The following is a 20899-nucleotide window of genomic DNA, read 5'->3' as shown; positions in this document are numbered from 1 at the left end:
TCCATGTGAAAGGAGCAGGTCAAGTTGAAAGTTGAAAGGCTGGTGGGGGGCGGCCGGGAAGGGGCCGCTGCCGGAGGTGAGACCCCGACAAAAGGGCCGGATCCCCAGGGCCCGGCGCTCGCCTGGCCACGGGCTGCGGCCCCGGCCCTGCCGGCAGCCGCCATCTGCGGGTCCGTGCCGTCGCGCACCACCACCACCACAGTGCAGACAAAGGCCTCGCTCCTGGCACGTCCCCATCTGTCACCTCCCCGGCTCCTGGCCCTGAGCTGCCGCCTGCGAAGACGTGCGGGGAGAGCCGGGTGCAGGCAGCATCCTTCCCTCTGCCCGCGGGCAGCGGGGAGCAGGGCAATGCTGGGCCCAGCGAGAGCTTCCCCATCGAGTCCCCAGGTCCCTTGGAAAGCTGCCCCTGCCCGGCAGAGCTGCTCTGCAGAGCCCACAGCTGGGGAAACTGAGGCAGGAGCAGGCGGTGGCTCGCCCCAGGTCAGGGATGTGGCACAGGGGCGACTCCCCCACTGCAAAGCTGGGCGCAGCCTCGGCGTGGCAAGGGGCTGTAATTAAACACCAGGAATGAGCACCCACCAAGATGAGGGGTTTGGGGGGGCACCTGGCTCTGCGGGCACTGCTGGGCACCCGCAGCCGCCTCCACCCAGCACTTCCAGGGAGGATTTGGCCTCTGAACACTCTTCTTGCTCGTTGGCGGCTGCATTTAGCTCCCGGGAGGTCCTCGAAGCAGCACGAGGCGGGGCCCAGTCCCGAGCCTCTGTGGGAGGTGAGAGCGGAGCCCGTGCCAGCACCCGCCTGTCCCTCTGTTTCCAGACACCATTCCTCCGTCCCTGCCCCGTCCCCGTGCCCCCGGGGCAGCGGCAGAGGTGCTGAGCCGGGTGCTGGGGGAGCGCTCTCGCAGCAGGCTGCACTCCCGAAACCCGTCCCGGGATGCTCCCAGGGAGGGCGAGGCTCCGGGGCGCTGCCTGCCTCCACCGCCCCGCTCCAAAAGCACCCGGCTGCCCAGACGTGCCCAGGCAGCTGCCTGCAGCCGGCTGCCTGCACCCGCGCAGGCTCGGCGGCCGCGGGGGTACGCAGCCCGGCTGGGCAGGCGCCTGCAGGCTCTGCCCTCACCCGCCGCGCCGGGCAGTGTTTTTCCAGCCAAGCTCGTTGTGCGGATCCACCTTTGCCATTGCCCAAGCGCGGGGCAGCCCTCTGGCAGTTTTCCGTGTGCTTTGCTCGGCTCTTTTCCCTCCGCCAGCTCCTTGTCTTGCTTCCAAGAGCAGTTTGAAAAATGCACGGCTGTAATGGAGCTCCTGCTGCATGGGCCAAACGCTCGGCCCCTCCACGTGGAGCTGGACCTCACTGCGGGATCTGCCCATACCACGGGGCAGGAGCTGCCCGTCCCGTGGGGCCGGCAGCCCCCGGAGCTGCCCTGGGGCTGGGGTCAGGCCAGCAGGTCCACGTGGCTGCAGGCTCGGTGGCCCTGCTCCGGTCTGTCACCTCCCTTTGTGCCACCGGGTTATTCTGCTGCCTGTTGGACACCATTGCAGAGGGTTGCTGCCGGGTGCGTGGGGAAAAAAGGCGAATTTTCCAAATTGGAGCAGGCCCTGCCGGCTGGCTGTGCCGGCGGCATGTGGGGAGCCGGGCAGCAGCTCCCTGCCCGTGGGAGGGCTGGGAATTTTCCCATCTCCCCAAAGGCCCAGGGGGCCATCAGGCCCCTCTGCCCACAGTGCGCAGGGGACGTCCAGGGACGGTTTGGTTTCGGCGGTGTGAGCATCTCAGGCCATGCATCCGCGCTGCCCGGCCGGCACTGCGGGCTGAACCGGCACCCGTGCTGGGACGTCACCAGCTGCTGTCACACTGCGTGACGCAGCCTGGCGTGGAGGAATGCCCCGTCGTTTTAATCCCATGGGAGCACTGAGCTGCCTCGGAGGGCGTCCTCGCCCGGCGCTGACTCAGCGGGAGCAGCCGTGGCGCGGAGCCGCTCCAGCACTCCGCCAGCCGCCGTCCTGCGCGGAGAAGGGGAGGACGTGGCTGGGGAAGAGGAGGTGTGGGGACACCAGGACACCGCCAGGACGAGCGCGGGGAGAAGCAGCGTGGTGGCCGAGCTGTGCCAAGGAGGCTCCGGCATCGCAGGGCCAAACCAGGTAGGTGGTGGAGGTGGTGCCGGTCCCGTGCCGGTCCTGTGCCATCAGCGTGGGGCTGGGTCACCCAGAGAGAGGGAGGCACAACCGCACACCTCCCGGCAGGGCTCTCTGGAGCAGCTGCCTCCAGGCAGGAGGTGGTCCGGCGTGCCGACGCGAGCCCGGCTGGGCTGCCCACACCGGGAGGGCGAGGAGCCTGCGCCGCGGCTGGGCATTGCGCATGATGAGTGGGGCTGTCAGCCCTGGCACCCGGATCCCTGTGTTCTGGCTTGGGGCATGCGATAACATTGGTGTGTTTTTGGGGCTGTTAGGAGGGCGGCTCAGCTCGGCTCAGCTCAGCTCGGCTCGGCACAGCCTGGCTTCGCACGGCTGTGCCAGGGCAGGCGGCTCGGCACCGCAGGAATGCAGCGTAGCAGGTTGTGCCCAGCTGGGCTGTCCTTGCCAGCCGGGCAGGGAAGGGGAGCCCACGCTGGCCACTGATGGCTGTGCCAGGGGGCTGTGCATCCTCATCCCTGCGCCCCGACAGCCGTCCCCTCTGTGGCTTGGCCCTGGGGCTGAGCCTCTGGCACCAAGCTGAGCTCCAGCACCCGATGGGGGGACATGTCCCCACTTCACGTTGCCCGGGGGGGGCACATTTGCACCACTGTGCCGAGCTGGGAAGCCCTCCCTGGCACAGGGTGCAAGGGCAGCGGGGCCAGCCATCGGCTGGGTGCTGCTGCAGGGTGTGGGGTCTGGGCAGCGCTGGAACCGAGGGGTGCTGCTGCATGGGCACTGAACTAGCAGCTGGCACCCCCACACACCCTGACAAGCGCCCTGGTGCTGGGTGAGCAACGCTCTCGCCCAGCTCTCCCCAGCCTCTGGCACCAGCTGGGCTGCAGGACCCGGCTCTGCCAGTGCATTTGTGCAGCACCGAGCACAGCCCAGCCCTGCTTCCCGTGGGGGCTGTAAGCACGGCTCTGGCTGGGGGGCCCTGCCTGCCCTGCCTGTCCCTGTCCTTGCCCAGCGAGGACATTGGCACCCTGCACTGCTGGCTGTGTCTGCAGGTCTCCCCCGTGCTGGGCTCCCCCCAGAGGGGTGCAGAAAGCCACCCCAAGGGAGCAGGGCAGGAGAGTCTGTGCTGGCACTGGGACCGTCCCCAGCTGTCTCCGTGCCCGGCCAGCTCCCCGCTGACTTTCCAGGTCAGAAGGCAGCGTGTCCCCCCGGGCAGGGGACGGGGACAGGGACAGCCAGCCTCCCCCAGGCCACTCGCCCGTCACAGCGCATCAGGCGGATGCACCGTGTGCCAGGGCGGCTGCTGCACGGGGACCCCCCTGGGGTACAGATTCCGGGGGGGCTGGGGCCGACACGCTGGCGCACATGGGCTTGCAGACGGTGCAGCCGTGGCTCAGCATGACCGTGGTGCGGTGCTGTGGGTGCTGGGACTGGCTCCTGCTGCCCGTGTCTGACGCTGGGACGGGCCCTGGGTTGCACCCAGGAAGTTGTGCACGCAGGTGAGCGGCTGGCGGTGACGGCAGCTTGCTTGGGGCCACCACGGGAGGGAGTGGGGCTACGGCGCACTGGCCCCCGCCGTGCCCACCACGGTACTCGGTGAGTGCCGGGGCTTGCTGTTACCTCCCCGGGGCTCGCCTGTGCCCCCGAGCTGGGGACCCCGGGGGGGTGCTCAGAGCAGCTCGGGAAGGGGGATGGGGAGGGAGGGGAAGGCGGGGGCAGGTCCAACCCCACGTGTCCCCCTGAGCGCCCCGCTGCTGCCTGAGCCCCTCTGTGTGTTGGGACCCCTCCGGCTGTGCCCACCCCTGGGCAGGGGCATTGGGGACAGCCGGGTAGTGGGCTGCAGAGGGGTGCAGGGCTGGTTTGGCCCCCGCCCCCCCTGCTGTGGGCGGGCCAGTGCCTCTGCGCGACCGTTGGGGCGGGTGGCTGTGCTTGTTGGGGTTGGCGGGGGCCCAAGGACATGGGGTGCATGGGGCCCCAGCGCAGCTCTTGGCACACCTTGACTGGGGAAGCACAGGTGGAAACCCCCGCCGGTGCTTTCCAAGGGGTTCAAGGGTGGGAGCGGGGACCCGGGAGCAGCCCCAGCGCCTGTGGGGGGGCTGAGAGCCGAGGGAGCGGCAGGGAGCGGAGCCCCAGATCCCCCAGCCTGGCATGGTGGTGGGTGAATGGGGCAGGTGATGCACCCCTGGGCACGGGGGATGCACCCCTTGATGTGGGCAATGCACCCCTGGGTGCAGGCAATGCACACCTTGGTGTGGGCAATGCACTCCTGGGTGTGGGCGATGCACCCCTGGGCATGGCTGATGCACCCCTGGGCACAGGCAATGCACCCCTGGATGCAGGCAATGCACCTCTGGATGTAGGCAATGCACCCCTAGGCACAGGTGATGCACCCCTGGGCGCAGGCGATGCACCCCTGGATGCAGGCAATGCACCCCTGGGCGTGGGCAATGCGGGCAGAGCATTGGTGAGGGGCTGCCAGGCCACAGCCACCCCTCTCCGCCCCGGCCTCTCTCCCCGGGGTGCCCCTTGCTGGGGCGCCCTCCCCGCTGGCCCCATTGGCCCGGGTGCGGTTTGAAGCAGGCTTGCTCCGCGGATTGGCCAGGGAACGTTTCGGGGAGGCCTCGGCGGCGGGCGGAGGCGTGGTCCCTGCCTTCAAATAGGAAGCCCGGCGCGGCCGGCGCAGACAGTGCGGCACCGCACAGCCCCGCGCAGCCTTTGTCTGCCGGTGGGACCGGGGCGCGGGCAGGGGCCGGGCAGGCAGGCGGCAGCGCCCGCCAGCCCCCGCCGCCGCCCCTCACTCTGGTCCCTCTTTGCAGCCGACGGCACGTGAGCCCCTCGCTGCCCGTGGCGGCTGCCCACCCCGTGCTCCGGTGCCAGCGCGGAGGATGCCCATCGAGGCGCTGCAAGCCGGCGACGCCATGAAGGGGGTGACGGTGACGGCGCCCTTCACCTCAGCCATGCCCGTCCGCATCCTCCGCAAGGGCCCTGCGTATTTCCGCTGGCGCGCCGAGCCGGGTGCCGGGAAGCCCAGCGCAGTGGAGAGGCTGGAGGCCGACAAGGCCAAGTACGTGAAGAGCCAGCGGGTCGCCAGCACCAAGCAGGAGCCGGTGAAGCCGCCGCTGCTCAAGCAGCCCCTCTTCACCCCAGGGGTGCGCCGGGCTGTGCTCACCCCCAGCCGCAGGGCACCCCCGGGGCCGCGCCGCACCGAGGCTGGCGGCCCGAAGACCTCCCTTGACCTGGAGATCCTCAACAACCTCATCAACCTCTGCGACAGCCCCTTCCCCAAGGTGGAGAGCCCGCTGGGCCGGGAGCGCAAGTGGAGGGTGGAGGCGCCGGCGGTGCTCGGCAGCAGGGCAGAGGGTGCTGGCAAGCCGCCGGAGAGCCCCGCTACCGCCAAGCCCCCCGGCAGCGTGGCCGTGCGGAGGGTGGATGTCCGTCCCTGCGGGTCTCCGCGAGGCCAGGTGACGCCGGTGCCTGCATCCCCTGTCCCGGGTGGGCTGCCTGCGGCCCCGGCACGGAGCTCGCCCGCCCGCCCCGAGAGCGCCCGCCGGCAGCCCCTGCTGCACCGCTCCAAGTCGGACCTGAGCGACCGGTTCTCGCGGGCCACTGCCGACCTGGAGCGCTTCTTCAACTACTGTGGCCTCGACCCCGAGGAGGTGCAGGACATGGGCGCCGAGCGCTTCGCCCGCGCCAGCTCCGACATCGTGTCCCTCAAGTTTCACAGCGTGAGCACGGCCAGCTCGGAGGGCGGCCGCTCGCCGCCCAGCGCCGCAACACCGGAGGGGCGGCCAGCCGAGCGTGTCCCCTACGGCATCTCTGTCATCGAGCGCAACGCCCGTGTCATCAAGTGGCTGTACGGGCTGCGCCAAGCCAGGGAGGCCCAGCAGGTCTCCGATGTGTAGCAGTGCTGCGGGGCGGTGGGCGCCGGGAACAAGTTGCTCACGAGCAGGCAATGCCGGACGGGGAGGGAGTGCAGGCTGTGCCCCAGGAGGAGCAGGGACCTCTTGGCAGTGACAGGACCCTCGAACTTATCCCCCCCCTTGCTTCCCTGCTCCCTGTGCCACAGCGGCGCTGGCAGAGCCCCAGTGTGGTGGCCGGGCATCCTTCCCGCTGGCTCTGGCTCCGTCAGACCCCAGCACTGGAGAGCCAGGTCCCCCCGAACCCGCGGGAGGGCAGGGGACACGTGTCCCCGGGTGCGCCGCTGGTCCCCAACACCCTCCCCTCACCCGCTCCCGCGGGAGCCCGTGCGTGGTCGGCCTGCCTGCACGGCTGGACGCTCCTGCCTGCCCTGCCCCTCACCAGCACCCCTGGGTGGGGGGTAAGGGGCTGGTCCTTCCCTGCACTGAGCAGGGACACAGCTGCCCCTCTGCAGCCCCCCCCCGAGAAGGCCACGCTGCCCGGGGTGGGGGCCGTTCCCTGGCAGCCCCCATCTGGAGGGGGGGGCCTGGGAGAAGTGGGGTGGTTTGCAGGAGGGGCAAACCCGACCCCCCCTTCAAGCAGCCCCGGACTGCATGTGTGTGTGAGTGTCTGCGAGCGCTTGTGTCCCCTCCCGGGTGCTGGCAGGCGTACAGCTCCGGGCACACTGGGCCCTCTTATTTATGAAGACAACAGTTACGGTGGTCTCTTCCTCATTTCTACTGTTTTTCCTGATGTTTGTTCTGTACAAAAATTAATAATAATAATAATAATGCAGCCGGTTTTATTAAATCTCTGTGCTTTGGAGCCGTGTGCGTTGCTGTCTCTTGAGGCGGTGGAGGTCGGGACGGGGCAGGGACCCTCAGGGTGCCCACGGCTCAGCAGGGGCTGGCGGTGCTGAGCGGCTGGGTGCTGGCAGGAGCGATGGGTGCTGTGCCGCGGCGTGCCAGCGCGGGGCCCGGCGGGCACAGCGGGGGCGGCGGTTGGGTCCGGCAGGTCCCGGCAGAGCCCCGGCCGGCGGGATTCCCCTCTGTGCCGCAGCCGGCACCGTGCCGACCATGCAGCCCTCCCCTGCCTCCTCGCCCCGCTCCCGCAAAGTGCCGCTGCGCTTGGCCGAGTCCCGGCTTCTCCGGGACTGCGAGATGGGGGCGGCGATAGCGGAGACCTCCCAGGGGGCTGGGGAGGCGCGAGGATGAAAGTCGGCGCAGGGAGCGCTTTGAAGATGAAAAGCGCCCGTGCGTTATCCCCGGGCAGCCTCGCTCAGCACCGCAGCCCCCCGGCACCGTGGGTGCTGCCTGCGCCGGTGAGGTGCCCCTGCTCCTTGCGATGCTGGTGCATCCCATGTGGGCAGGTGGCTTTTGGGAAGGTGGCACCAAAGCCACCAGCGCCTGCACCCGGGGGACCCCGCCTGGTCCTGCCGCTGCCTCCCTCCGGCTCCGGCTGCGGTGCGGGGCCAGCGGCAGCAAACGGCTCCGGACGTGCAGGGAGCCAGCCTGCCTGGTGCGGGCGCTGCTTGGCAAATGCCACATGCGCGGTGGCGGAGATGAGCTGGGGACAAGGTCCAGAGCTGCTGCCACCCCGTCCCATCCCAGCCAGCGCTTCCCCCCGGCTCAGCCCCGGCTCGGCAGCTGCTGGCCAGGGCAGCACCGGGCTCCCCTTGACAGGGGCTTCTATCCAGCGTTTGGGGTCGCCAAAAAAGCCCTCACGGGGATGAAGGATTTCCCACCCCAGCCCGGCTCCTGCACTGCGTGTGTCCGCCCAGAGCCACCGCCCAGGGTGCAGGATCCGTCCGGCTCCCGCCGGGGGACCGGCAGGTCCGGCTGCCCGGGACGTGGCAGTCGGGGTGCGGCGGGCAGGACGTGGCGATGGTGTCTGGCCCGTGAGTCAGGCGGACAAAGCGCGCTGGGGAGGAAGCGCACGCCCAAGGGATCCTCAGTGGCGGCACGTGGGGCGCCGGGAGCCTCCGCAGGGAGCCGGCAACCAGGGGGTGACGGGGACCGCGGGCACCCGCTCGGGGACAGGCTTTGCCCTCGGGGAACGCTCTGCGGGAACTGGATCCCCGCTGGCGGCTGGGACCGGCTGTGCTGCCGGATTCCTCAGCCCGGCGTGTCCAGGCCTTGGTCTAAATTTGCTGCTATTGCCGAGCAGGCAGGGGGGCCCCGCCGGCCCCCGCCGGGCACAGGGCTGAGCAGCCGGCGTGGCCCCCCAGGGCATGTTCTGCTGTCCCGTGACCTTCGTGGCTGGGACCTGCTGTGGCTGCGTGGCCGTCCAAAGCCCTGTGTGCTCATACGTGCATGCGTGATTGTGTGCATGTGTGTCCAAGTGCGCACGCGTGTCCGTGTGCATGCGTATGTGCACGCAGATGCACGGACAGGAGGAGCCGTGTTCCCGAGGCAGGAGTCTTCATCTGACCCTGCACCCGTGGGACTGCCTGCATGAAACCCCGGCACAGCCGTGGCGAGGCGACACGTGCCCCCCCGGGAATGCCCCCCCTTTGCGTGTCCCTGCTGGGGACAGCAGGACGGCCCCAGCGCTCCCTATCACTTTCCCTGGCAGCTGCCTCTCAGCGGCTCCGGTTTCGGTGGGGGGCCGCAGCTGAGCCCGTCTGTTATTTCTAGGGAGGAGGGACGGCGAGGGAGGGTGTCCATCGCCCTCGCCCCTCCATGCCAGGGTCTCCCATGGGTGCCCCATGAGCAGGCAGGAGCTGCAGGCAGGCAGCCGGGAGAGAGAGAAAACCAGCAGCACCCCAGTCTGGGGAGCCAGGCCCAGCACCCCGGGGCGGGGGCCGCCCCCCCGCCTGGCACGCAGCCCCCGGCCCAGGTGCAGCCGCGCCGCGCCAGCCGCTGGCAGGGTGTGAGGGGCCGGGGGGCCGGGGCCCGCGGCCCCACCGGGACGGTTGCTGCCTGCAGTGCCGCTCGCTGGGAGCAGGGCGAGGCTCCCGGATGGCCCCCCCCACCCTGTATTTTCCATTTTTTAATTATCCCGCACAGCTCCACTGATGAGCATCTTCTGGAAGTGCCAACTACGTCACGTGCTTTAATCACTGTTAATTAGCGAATGCCTCGGGACGGCATTGAGGGCAAGGCGTCGGGAACCTCCTCACTGCCGCGTGCGCAGCTGGTGCCGGTGCCAGCACCCTGCCAGTGGGTCCCGCTGTCCCGATGGGGAAGACAGCGTGTCCCTGCATCCCTCACCTCACCCCGGGGCACTGGCCCTGTCCCCCAGGAGCTGCAGGGGGGGCCGGGGTTAGGTAGCAGCAAACCCCTGCCCAGGCCCATTTTGGGGAGGGGGGCACTGGGGCGCCTGGGTGTCACGGAGGCAGCAGGTCTCTGGCAGCTGCCACTGCTGCCACTAGTCCCCAGGGCTTCCTGGGGACCCAGCAGGGCACCCCTGCCCCCAGGTGTGAGGGTGCTGTCACCGGGCTGCAGGGGACCTCTAGTGCCAATGGAGCTGAGGGGGACAGGGACTGCAGGGGGACCGGGACACCTGCAGAAGGGTGACAGGGACAGGCTGTGACTGGGTGTCACCGAGCCCTGCCCTCCCACGGGCTCACCCGTGCATCAAGCTGCCCAGGGCTCAGGGGTCCCGTGGCGATGCCCAGGGTCCGTCTGTCCTGCCCTGTCCCATAGCCCTTTTGTCCCAGGGGCAGTGGGATGCAGGGACCCCCCCTGGGCCCCCTCCCGCGCAGCCAATTCTTGGAAAATAAATATCTCTCAGTACAAAAATAAAAGCGCCTCCAGCCCAAGCTGCGGCAGCTCGGGGGGGCGGGCGCGGGGCCCTGGTGCTGCCGGCTGGAGACCCAGCTGCTCCGCGCCCCGCTCTTCCCCGGCTGCTCCCCAAAGTGCCCTCAGTGTGGGTTTGCTGCCTCAATGCAACTGCAGACAGGGGGGCTGGGGGTGCAGAGGGGTCTTGGCCCCTTGCCCCACTCCTCCCCATGTGTCCGACCCCACCACGCACCCCCATTTCCCTCCCTCCTTCCCCTGCCCCAGCTCAGACCCCCCTCCAAAAGCCTCCTCGGACCCTTCCCACCACCTCCCGCCCCCCAGCCCCATCTCAAACCGCAGCCCCCTCCCCACCTGTGACCCTTCAGTCCCGTCCTGCCCGTCCCGGGGCTCTGCCAGCCCCCTGCCAGCGTTGATCCCCAACATGGGGCTGCTGGCCATCCCAGCTTGGGGACAGTCACCCCAGGGTCCCCAAAGACTCCCCCTCCTCCTTCCACCCACCCCCAGGAGCAGTGCCTGTGCTGCCATGCGTGGGGATGGTGGCTTGGGTGGGAGGGGACAGCCGTGCCCGGGCAGGACGGGAAGGAGGGATGGCACCGGCCCCTCGCACTCACAGGGACCCCCATCCCCGCCAGCTCCCCTAATCCTGCGGGGAAGGTGGGATGGGGGGGGCTTTGCAATGCCCTAAAACATACAGGAAAGGCAAAGCCCCCGCTGTGCCTTGGAGCCGGGCGGAGCGTACAGGGGGTCCCGGGGGGGTCTTGGATCCCTATCCCTGGGTGAAGGAGGTGGCGTGGGGAGCTGGAGACCCAGCCCCTCTCTGCGATGCACAGGGTCTTGGAGAACGGGATAAAAAAGAGTAAAAAATAATAACTGGGGAAAAAACTTCCCTGCAGCGGCCGGGAGGGCTCAGTCTCCCCCAGCCATCCCTTCTCCCGGCCCCCTCCTGGCCCCCTCCCTCCATGCCAAGCTGGCACCGGCTGCGGTGCCGCGCCAGCCGCCGGCGTGCTAGAAGCTGGCGGGTCGTATGAGCATGCGGGTGCCCTTCAGCGAGTAGCTGGGCCCCTGGAAGTGGTGCCAGCGGATGCCGTTGAGCTTGCGGATGTTGTGCCGGGCTGGGTAGTAGATGCCGTTCAGGTTGGAGAGGCCGCAGGCGTCGAACCACCAGCCTGCGAGGGGGGAGCAGGGTGGGAGGGTGGCATCCTGGGTGGGCACCCATGGGTGCTGTGTGGGCGTCCCCTCCCCGCTCGCTCACCTCCTGACAGCATCTGGGCGCACTTGCAGAGGCAGTTGTCGTTGTCGGCGTCACGGGTGCTGAAGCGGGTGCCCTGCAGCGCCATGCCGCTCTGCTGCCCGGCCGTGCCGCTGTAGTCCTGCAGCGAGAGCCTGCCGCCCGGCCCAGCACGGCGTGGCCACGGCCACCATCAGAGCCGGCTGGCTGCTGCTGGGGGGGGCACAAAGCCCCTCAGCCCTGCTGAGGGCCGTGGGATGCCACGAGCTGAGCAAGGGCCAGCACGGAGCGACGCAGGCAGAGATCCTGCAGGTCCAGCTTGGCCTGGGTCTGCCGCTTGGAGGAGCTGTCCTGGGGGTCTCCAAGGGTGGGGGTCATGCTCTGCTGGGGCAGAGAGGACCCCTACGGGGCTCCCCCGGATCTCTTTGCTGGGGGTTGGCTTGGTGCATGCATGGCACGCATGGTGCAGGGGATCTCCGGGGTCTGGTCCCATCTCCAGCCCAGCACCAAAGCACCCAGCTGCCTGCCACCCCTCCTGCCCGTGGCCAGGCCAATGTTCCTGGGAGCACATGCCATCCTCGCAAGCCTGGCAGCAGGAGTGCAGCATCCCTCCCCAGACACGGGCGTAGCAGCCTGGGGATGGTTGGCACCCCCAGGAACAGCTGGTGGCTGCGGCCGTGTCACCCCCATTTGCCCAAGCCGCGGTGCGAGTGCCCCGGCTGCCTGCTGGCACCGCGCCCGGCTGCCGGCTGGGATGGGAAATCCCGCTGCCTTGATGCAATTCCACGCATTAAAATCTACTTTGGGTTCTCAGGAGCCCGCGGAGAGGAGTGGGTGGCACAGCAATGCCCTCCGGCACCTGGGAAGTAGCTCTGCCGAGCCGTGATTCCCCCGGGAAATCCCAGCGAAGCCCCGTGTGACCCTGCACGCCCCGGGGCCACACGCTTCCCCCAGGCACTGCAGCCAGCCCTTGCCCATGGCCACCACTGCCCGCAGGGTTCGGGGACAGCTGGAGATGGGGAGGGCCGGGTGGCCGCCCCCGCGGTGCCTCTCCTACCTGTAAAGCTGCCGCTCGCTCCCCAGCTGGAATTTCCCGTAGTGGGCATAGACCTGGTTGCCCTCCCAGTCCCGCAGCTCGACACGCAGGGCATAGGGTGCCTGGCTCGTCAGGAGGTGCACGGCCTCGTTACCCAGCCAGTACTCACCCGCCGCATCCCCGAAGCCCTGGGGAAGCAGCGGGGTGGGTGAGCGTGGGGTGCCCGGGGTGCCCCTGGGGTGCCCCCAGGGTCCCCCCCTCCCCAGGTGGGTGCAGACCTGCTTGTACTCCCTCCAGCTCCTCTGGAAGCTGAGGCTGCCGTTGGTGCGGAGCTGGATGACGGTCCAGCCCCCTCGGTCCGTCTCCATGTCGCAGTACGCCTGCAGCGGGGAGAGCCGGGACGGGCTGCAGGGCGGGGCGACGAGGGCTGGCTTGGGTGGGCAGCCGGGTGCATCCCCCCCGGGGCTGGGCAGCTCAGCATGGGTGCTGCATGGGTGCTAGAGCTGGCCAAGGGGCTGGCGAGCACGTGCCATGCCCAGTGCCTGGCTGGGGGGGGTCTCTCCTCCCTCTGTGGCCGTGGGCAGGGGCTGGGGCATGGTGCTCACGGGTGGGCTGTGGGGGTGCCTTTAAAATCAATTTTTTCCCCCCTGCCTTTGCCCTCTCTGCAGCCCCCGAGGCACCTCAACCCCCATGGCCAGCCAGGGTGGGGGGCACTGTCCCGGCAGGAGGGGTTGGGATGTGCCCATCCCAGAGGGATACCCACTGTGGTATGGGGCTAGTGTGCACTGGGTGGCCCTGGGGTCAGCAGCACCCCGGGGTGCTGTGGTGGGAGCCCTCTCTGGGCCATGCTCACCTTTTTGGGCTCGCTGAGGTTGGCGATGTGGAGGGTGTAGACCCCGCTGGCATGGATGCCCGCCCGGCGCACCTCGGCGCAGTCCTGGAAGAGCTGCTCCTGCCCGGGCAGCAGGGCTGCGGCAGAGGGAACGGTGAGATGGCAGAAGCCCCACCAGTGCCGCAGCCCTGCTGGTTTTGTTGCTCGTCCCCACTCCCTTTGGATGCTTTTGTGCCCTCGGATTATTTTTCTTCCTTCCGCGTCGTCTCCCTGGGGCTGGGTGAGGTGGCGGCTCCGATGCACCGGGGCCACCGCCAGCCTAAGCCTGGGGATTTGCCGTGGCTGGGGACAGAGTCGGGACATGGACCCTCCCCTGGGGGCTCGGAGCTGCTCCTCGGATGCAATCCAGGGCTCATTTTCAGGGCGAAGTCACCCACACCTGAGCTGAGCACAGGGGCCCTGCACCTTCATGGGGGGGCGAGGAGCTCTCCCGCTGCCCGCACCCTGCCTGCGCGCCCTGGCTCACCTCTGCCCTGGGAGACGAGGCGCACCAGGCTCTGCACCGACTCGAGGAGCTGGAGCTGCTGGCGCTGGAGCAGGCTGGTGTTGGCGCTGGCGGCCAGCAGCGACTTCTCCAGCTCCTCGATGGTGCCGCTCTGCCGGCTCACCAGGCGCTGCAGCTTCTCCTTCTCGGAGCGGGCCCCCGCCAGCTCCGCCTGGTGCTTCGTCTCCATCTCCAGCACCCGCACCTCCAGCACGCTGAAAGGGGGAGGCAGCAGTGACGGGGGGCTGTGCCTGTGCCGAGCAGCCCGGCAGGGAGCGGGCAGCAGAGCGGACCCAGCCCCGGCTGCAGTGCCCCAGCACGTCTGCAGGGACCCAGTGCTGTCCCCGTCCCCTGCCGCACCCACTGCATTGCACCCCGCCTGGCACCTCTGGGACATGCTTAGCCAAGGGGAAGCAAAGCCCAAGGGGCTGTGCCAGGGCTGTGCAATCCTCCAGGGACCCCAGCCAGCCCCTGGAGGGGTTCAAGCCCCCCCAAAGTGCAGACACGCTCCTGGGGTGGGATAGACCAGCCTCCCCCTGGGGCCCGGGGGCTGTGGGGGTCCCCAGGTCGCCCCAGGCCCTACTTGTTCCTGTTCTGCAGCTTGTGGATCTCGTTCGTCTGCAGCAGCAGCTGCTTCTCCAGCTTGGTGGTGGACAGGGAGTTCTCCTGCAGCTGCATCTCGATGCGCAACGTCTGGTTCAGCACCTGCGGAGGGGAGCGTCGGCGTGAGCAGCCAGGGCCACGCCACATCACCGGGCTCGCGGCTCCCCGGCACACAACCCCAGTACCTCTGCACACCGGTGCATTAAACCATGCATCACCTCGGGGAATTGCCCCACTTTTAGCAATAGAGAAACCATGTCACCCGCCACAGTCCCCGGGGGTAGTGGGGACACGGGGACACGCGTGCCACGTGCCCCGGCCACCCCCTACCTGGGCCTCCACGTCGGTGAGCTTGCGGCTCTGCTCGGCGCTCTGGTTGAGGAGGGTGCTGCCGATCTCCAGCATGGTTGCGGTCTGGTTCTGCACTGCCGTCTGCCGCAGCTGCGCCATCTCTGGCTTCATGCTCGTCTGGATGTAGCTCTCCAGCTGCGGAGGGGAGCGGGGACGCGGCGGGTCATTCGGGGAGCTTGCCCGGTCCTCCCTCAGCACCCCGGCTGAGCCTGGCAGCGCTCGGCACAGCCCCCAGGCACACCCCTGGGAGCGTTTCAGCACGGCACAACCCATCCCGGGGCCCTTTGAAGCTTATCGGGAGGACAGAGCGAGCTGCCCACAGGCTGCACTGCCGTGGGGGAGTCCCCTCGGGCACCGGCTGCCAAGATTCCTGGGCTGTGGTGCCAGCTGGTTGCCTCTCGCCTGGACCTGGCACGGGCTTGTGTGTGCCCAGGTCTGCTGGCAAGCTGGGGCTGTTGCCCAGCCGGGGTGGCCTGCACTGAGCAGCCAGGCAGGGAGCGGCCGGCATTGGCATGGGCATCAGCCGCCAGCCCCCAGCCATCGGTTTCCCAGGGTTGGGGACATGGACGATGGGGGGCCACTACCGGCCAGGGAAGGTGGGTGTCCAGCGCCTGGTGCTGCTCCGCCACGGAAGCACTCAGGGCTGGGAAGAAGCCGGCTGCGGACACAGCTGAGATGTCGCTTCCGCTTTCCCAGCCCGCGGGGGAGCTGCCTTTCCCAAAGGCTTTTCTATTTCTGGCAGCCCCGCCATGAGGTTCCCATTCGGCCCCTCCCCGGGGCGACGGCCTCGGCGGGGGCACGGTCCCTCGGCAGGGGCCGCGGGGAGCGGAACGGGCCGTGCTGCCGCCCACGCTGGGAAAGCGGCCCCGTGCCGGGCAGCCCCCGAGAGTGAGAGGGGACGGGGGGCTGCCCGGCTCCCTCCACCCTACAGATCCCGCTGTCCCCGTGCCACCCGAGTCCTGCTCCCTGCCCGACCTCCCAGCCGGTGCAGGCAGAGCCCAGCATCCCCGTGCATCTCGCGGGGTTGCGGACCAGGCGGGACTGGCCGGGGTGGGATGGTGCTGTCCCGGGTGGCATGGCGGGCAGGCAGCGGTGCTGGGATGCTCGGCACGGGAGCAGGGCTGGCAGCGGGCCAGGGCACCGGGCTCTGCTCTGCACTTGTTTGCGCATGATGAAATCTCGCTGGCAGCAGCGGGGCCCTGTTCCCTCCTCCCCGGACCAGGGTAGCGGCAAAACCATCACCCCACCACGAGCACCCACGGGGGGCAGGAGGGTCCCGGAGCTGGGCATCCCCACCGGCATTGCCTGCACCCCGCTTCCCCAGGGATTTTCCCTCACAGGAATGTCCTCGCGGGGAGGAAGCGGGGAAAGGTCGGAGAGCCACGTCTGGAAAACATTTCCCCGAGCTGAGTGATTGCTGGAGAGTTTCCCTTTAACCACGTCGTTAATCTTGTTGCTTCACAGGGCTCGGGGAGGCCTTTTCTCCCTCTCAATCTTGCCTTTTTTTTTTTTTTTTTTTAAATAAACATATCTCTGAGCCCGAGGGCAGTACATACCCGTGGAAAAGGTCAGGCTGGCACAGGGAGGGCTGAGCGCAGCCGGAGAAGGAGCCCCGGCTCCCGGCCCCAGCCCCGGCAGCTCCCTGGGAGCAGTTGGGGCTGGAGGGGGCACAGCATCCCCAGCAAGGGTGGCACAGGGGACCCAAGTGGGACAGGCTCTGTGCAGGGGGCAGGGAAACCAGGATCATCCCCCCTTCGCCCCATGGGTGCTGAGGCGAGCCAGGCTCGCCTGGGCTTGGAGGAGTCCCACCAGCCTCGTTCCTCCCCAAAAAGGGCAGAACGGTCAGGGGAGGGACTGTGGTGCTGCGGGTCACCCCAAAACACTGCCCTGGAGCCAGAGGAACCCCAGGCACCCTGCTGTCCCGGTACTGGGGACCCCTTGCCCATGGCTGGATGGTCCTGTGCCACCTTCTTGCAGCCGCATCCCTCCCCTGTCCCCGTCCCCATCCTGCCCCAGCATTTCTAAGCATCCCCCAAGCACAAGCTGGGGGGGCCCTAGGGCCAGAGGTGGGGGGAAGCCGCCTGCACCCATCCCAGGGTGAGCAGCACCAGCCCCTGTGCCACGGGCACCCCAGAGCTGCCAACCTGCCACTGCCCCGCTGAGGACCTGCCCCGAGCCCCCCCTGGACCCTGTGGCTCCATCAAATGTTTGTATTTAAACTAAAATTAATTCCTCCTGAGATGGGAGCAGCCAACGGGACAGTGAGCAGAAGCCACGTGTCCCCGTGCGCAGAGTCCTCGCCATGTCCCCGTCCCTCCTGGCCATGGTGGGGGGCTGCACATAGGGAGCGTGGACCAGCACCCCAGTGCTGTGAATGGGGTCCCTTGGGGAAGCTGGGTGCTGGGGGTACCGGCAGGGCTCCCCGGGCCAGGGCAGAGCAGGCGGGGATGCAATGTTGTTTACAATCTGTCCCTGAACCCGATGCCTCCTTCAACCTGGAGTCCGACCAAAACAAGCCTCCCTGGGCAGCTCCGCTTAAATTAGGAAAGCCAAGGAACAACAGACAAAAAAAAGCTAAAAGCTGCCTTTGTTGGAGGGGCTGTGCTGCGGGATGGGATGGGACGGGACGGGACGGGACGGGGTGCTGGCTGCCCAGTGCCCCAGTGCCTCCTGCTCCTTGGGGCTGCGGCGTGGGGCATTGCTGCCCACAGCTGCCCAGATGTGCAGCCCCACTTCGCCCGCGCCTGCCTGCTCCGGTGGGACCCCCGGCCCCTCGCCTTGCTCGGCCATGCCCAAAGGCTGCCCTCGCCCTGAGAGAAGCTCAGAGCTGGCCTGGGCACCCGGGGCACAGTGATCCCAGGGTGCAGGGACCCCAGGGAACAGGGACCCCAGGGTGCAGGCACCAGCAGGTCCCACAGTGATGGAGGTTCGCTGCCACCAGCTGGGTGCTGGCTGGCTCTGCCGGTCCCTTTGCGACACCCCGGGCTGGCTTTCCGTGGAGCCGTGGCTTTTGAGGAATTTGTCGTCTAGGGTGGCTGAGGGGACAGGGGACAGCCCTGCACATCCCTGTGCCTGCCTGTTGCTGCCCCTGCCGTCCCCACACAGCCAGCGGCTGGGAGAGGGTCCCCAAGCAGCGTGGGTGGTGCAGGCCACCCCCGGGACCCCCCAGCTCGGTGCATTTGACCCCAGCCTCGGGGGCTGCAGGGGCTCAACATGCACCATCCCACAGCACCCCTAGCCCTGCACAGCCAGGGGGATCTTCCAGCAAATTGAGGTGCAGAGGCATGCGGGTCTCTTTGCACCCCAGTGGGACATGGTGAGGGCGTGGTGCTGGTGATGCCGCTTGGCTCGAGAGCTGGTGACAGCTGGGGACAAGCTGTTTGCCCTCTTATCAGCGCGGGCACCCAGGGTCCTGGTGCCGCTGCCTCACCGGGGCACGCGGTTTACACCCCCCCAGGGAGGTGTCCCCTGGGACGAGCCAGCCAGGAGCATTCCTGGGTCTGACGCAGGTGGCCGCGCTTGGCAGATGGGGGGTCCAACGGCACCCACGAGCCCTCAGGAAGGAAACGCCGCTTCCTGCCATGGGTGGTGGGGATAGGGCGAGCCGGGGTGCTCCCATGGGCACGCAGCCCCTTTGGTGCGGCACCCCACTACCCCACCCTGCACCCACCCACACTCCATGGGGCCACCCGGGAGCCACGGGTCCCACTCAAAATCTCACCAAGCGCCATGAGCTTTTGCAAAGCCCATAAGTGGGAAAACGATGAAGCTGGAGAGGTTTCGGTGGCCCCTGCCCTTACATCCCTTGCTCTGTTGCCTGCCAAAGCCCTTCCCAAGAGCTTTCAAACAGGGCCGCATCCTGACCCAGAACAGGGAGCGCTGAGCCCCAAGGGATGCCCGTAACAGCCAGTCCAGCTGGGACCATGAGGAGCCATGGCAGGGATGGCAGGGGGATGCAGCCGCAGCGGCAAGCACCGGTGATCTGCAGCACCCACGAGCTGCAGTAGTCACAAGCTGCAGCACCCACAGCACGCATCCCCTCCGAGGAGACAGTGCCTGGTGCAAACGGGCCAGGATCAGGCCCAGGTTGCAAACCTGCGGGGGAGATGCTGACTTGGCTGCAGTGCTGCTGCTTGGGTGGGCGTGAAACCCCCGTGCACCCAGCTCTGCCCCCAGCCGCCAGCAGCAGGCAGGGAGCTGGAGCGGGCAGCCGGTACGGGGATGCTGCACGCATGGGTGCTGGAGGCAGACCCCCGCCCACGCCGCCCTGCTGCCCATCCCCCCGCCACCCTGCACCCTACCTTCAGCAGCCACTGGGTGCTGTTCTCCAGGATCCTCTCGAGGTGCCGCAGGCGCTGGGCGGCCCCATGGCCGGCGTGCGCGTTGCCAGCCGGCGAGTCCCGCTGCAGCAGCGCGTTGGCGGGGACGGGGGCGGCGGGGGCGGCGGGGGCGGGCGGGCAGGGCGGCGGGTCGGCCTCGGGCAGCACGAAGGTGTAGCTGCAGTGGCCGTGCTGCACCCGGTGGTAACGCCGGCGGCCGCCCCCCTCCAGCGCCCGGCGCTGGGCTCCGGCCGCGCACAGCGCCGTCGTGGCCAAGGTCAAGGCCGCGAGGCCGAGGCTGAGCGCCCGCATGGCGCAGGGGTCCCCGCGGCGCCGGGGAGGGCGGTGGGAGCGGGGTGCCGCGGCCGGGGGCCGCTCTTTGCCGGGACGGGTCAGTGGGTGCTCGCCGGCCAGTCGAAACGCTGCGATTTCGGCATTTCCTCCCTCTGAGCCAGCTCTGGCCGCCCCGGCCTTTTATCGCCAGGCGGCCGCAGCCCTCGCAGGGGGAGAGGGGGAAGAAAAAAAAGAAAAGAAAAACAAAGGAAAAAATCTGTTTAAAAACAATACTTCTATCTTTTTTCTCTCCTCCTAGCCCACTGCGGGGAGATCAAGTTTCACACGTGATCTATAAACGTCTCGCACACACACACGCACACACACGCACACACACGCACACACACACTCGCACACGCAGCCCCCGTCCCTCCCCCGGCTGCACGCACCCGCCGGCCCCCCCGGCCGTTCTCCGCGCCGCTCGGTGCAGCTCCCGCGGCGGGCAGCGCTGCCAGCCGGCGGGTCCCAGCTGCTCGCTCCAGCACCGAGCCCTCCCGCCCTCCGGCCCCAGCACCCAGCGAGTCCCCCCGATCAGCACCCCCGGGACACCCCCATCCCAGGGAGCAGAGCTCCCTCCCCACATCCCGGCTATTTATATCGCTGGAGGGAGCCAGGCCTGGATTTGGCTGCTCCGGCCACGGGATGAGCCTGTGGGGACCAGGGCGGGGGCTGCGTCCCAGGCGGAGCTTGGCAGGACCCGGCCAGACCCTGCGCAGGGCTCGGGGTGCCCGGATCCCAGCGGGGGGTGCGCCGGGGGCTGAGACGGCTGTGTGTGATGGGCACCCACCAGAGCCGGGGGTCACCACGTGCTGGGTTAGTTCTAGGCTGGTTCCCCCCCCGGGAGGGGACAATCACAGTGGTGGGGACAGGCTGGCACGGGAGAGCGCGCTTCCCCCGGCATGGGGATGCTCACACGTCTCAGGAGAGGGTGATTTTCCCCCAGCACGGGGGGCACGTGTCCCTGCACGCCGGGCTGCTCGCACAGCCCTGGGGCCAGGGAGGGGACCCTGCTGCCATCCCGGTCGCCGCGGGATGGCCGGGGATGCTGTGAGCGCCGGTGCTGGAGCAGCTGGAGGGAGCACTGTCTGCAGCACGGAGCAGCGCTGCCCGGTGAGTGGGGTGCTCCGTCCCCCGAGGGAAATGCCGGAGCTGCCGCGGGGCCAGCGTGCTGCCGTTGTGCCTTCGCAGCAACCGGATTACGCAGCTGGGCCCGGCCGCGGGGGCCCCGCGAGACTCGGTGCTCTCGCTGCAATTAGCAACCGGTCGGACGAGCCCCTCGGTGCTTCCCGGCGGCAGAGCCCAGCCCGCGATACCTGCGGGGCAGCAATCCCGGTGATGCTGCTTGCCGCTGGCTCCAGCCGCTGACGGGCACCGAGCGATGCTGGTGATGCTTTAAATAAAACCTTTAAAATAAAATCTTTCCCCAGACGCCCCGGGGCCTGGGGGCCGGGTGCCCCCCACTGGAAGCCGTGCTGCGGGGCGCAGGCGGCTACAGGTTATGGGATGGAGGGGGATGCCGGTGGCTGCCTTTCCCCTCAGCTTCAGCGTCTGGGTCCGGCCGTGTGCTGGAGGGGCTCGGAGGGACCCGGCTGCTCCCGCACCCCTGGCAGTGCCGCGAGCTGGCGCAGAGCTGGGCTGCCGTGCCCACCGCCCGTTCCCGCCACGGCGGGGCCGGGGGATGCAGGGGTAACGCCGTGGCCACAGCCAGCATCCCCCTCCCCTCCGGCAGCACCTCGTGGAAATGAGGAAAACAGGGAGGCGAGAGGGGTGCCGGAGGTTTAATACATTTATTTGACATCAAGCGAACGGAGGAGCTGCTATGGCTCCTGGGGCCGGCTCGATGCTGACACCCAGCGCTCTCGCCCTGAAGGGTCTGTGCAGCCCTCACGGCCC

At 68.7% G+C, this 20899-nt stretch overlaps 2 protein-coding genes across 3 annotated transcripts; one reads left to right on the top strand and one right to left on the bottom strand.

Moving 5' to 3' along the window:
- The first annotated feature begins 4954 nt into the window (after positions 1-4954).
- Positions 4955-6022, top strand: FAM110A (family with sequence similarity 110 member A). 2 transcript variants are annotated; one of them, XM_075166115.1, is made up of 2 exons: positions 4955-5436; positions 5470-6022. In XM_075166115.1, the coding sequence occupies exons 1-2, from the start codon at positions 5006-5008 to the stop codon at positions 6020-6022; spliced, it is 984 nt and encodes a 327-aa protein (XP_075022216.1). In that variant the 5' UTR covers positions 4955-5005. The 2 variants fall into 2 exon arrangements, with proteins under 2 accessions (XP_075022216.1, XP_075022214.1); XM_075166113.1 differs by having other exon boundaries at positions 4955-6022.
- A 3029-nt stretch (positions 6023-9051) lies between these two features.
- ANGPT4 (angiopoietin 4) lies at positions 9052-19147 on the bottom strand. The gene is made up of 9 exons (XM_075166112.1): positions 18656-19147; positions 14334-14489; positions 13984-14105; positions 13383-13615; positions 12878-12993; positions 12303-12404; positions 12046-12212; positions 11013-11143; positions 9052-10926 (listed from the first exon to the last, which is right to left on the bottom strand). The coding sequence occupies exons 1-9, from the start codon at positions 18983-18985 to the stop codon at positions 10766-10768; spliced, it is 1518 nt and encodes a 505-aa protein (XP_075022213.1). The 5' UTR covers positions 18986-19147; the 3' UTR covers positions 9052-10765.
- Positions 19148-20899: the final 1752 nt, after the last annotated feature.

This window comes from Calonectris borealis, chromosome 17 (assembly GCF_964195595.1).
Source record: "Calonectris borealis chromosome 17, bCalBor7.hap1.2, whole genome shotgun sequence".
NCBI classification, from domain to species: domain Eukaryota; kingdom Metazoa; phylum Chordata; class Aves; order Procellariiformes; family Procellariidae; genus Calonectris; species Calonectris borealis.
Note: the sequence above shows the minus strand (reverse complement) of the source record. Positions and strands in the feature narration are given on the sequence as shown.

What these genes read in the sequence shown, in the direction of transcription:
- FAM110A (XM_075166113.1), top strand. Translation starts at nt 5,006, where the DNA reads ATGCCCATCGAGGCGCTGCAAGCCGGCGACGCCATGAAGGGGGTGACG.
- ANGPT4 (XM_075166112.1), bottom strand. Translation starts at nt 18,985, where the DNA reads ATGCGGGCGCTCAGCCTCGGCCTCGCGGCCTTGACCTTGGCCACGACG. An exon ending in TCACCGACGTGGAGGCCCAG is followed by an intron (nt 14,106 to 14,333) that starts GTAGGGGGTGGC and finishes TCCCCTCCGCAG; the next exon opens with GTGCTGAACCAGACGTTGCG. An exon ending in AGCGAGCGGCAGCTTTACAG is followed by an intron (nt 11,144 to 12,045) that starts GTAGGAGAGGCA and finishes GCCGGGCGGCAG; the next exon opens with GCTCTCGCTGCAGGACTACA.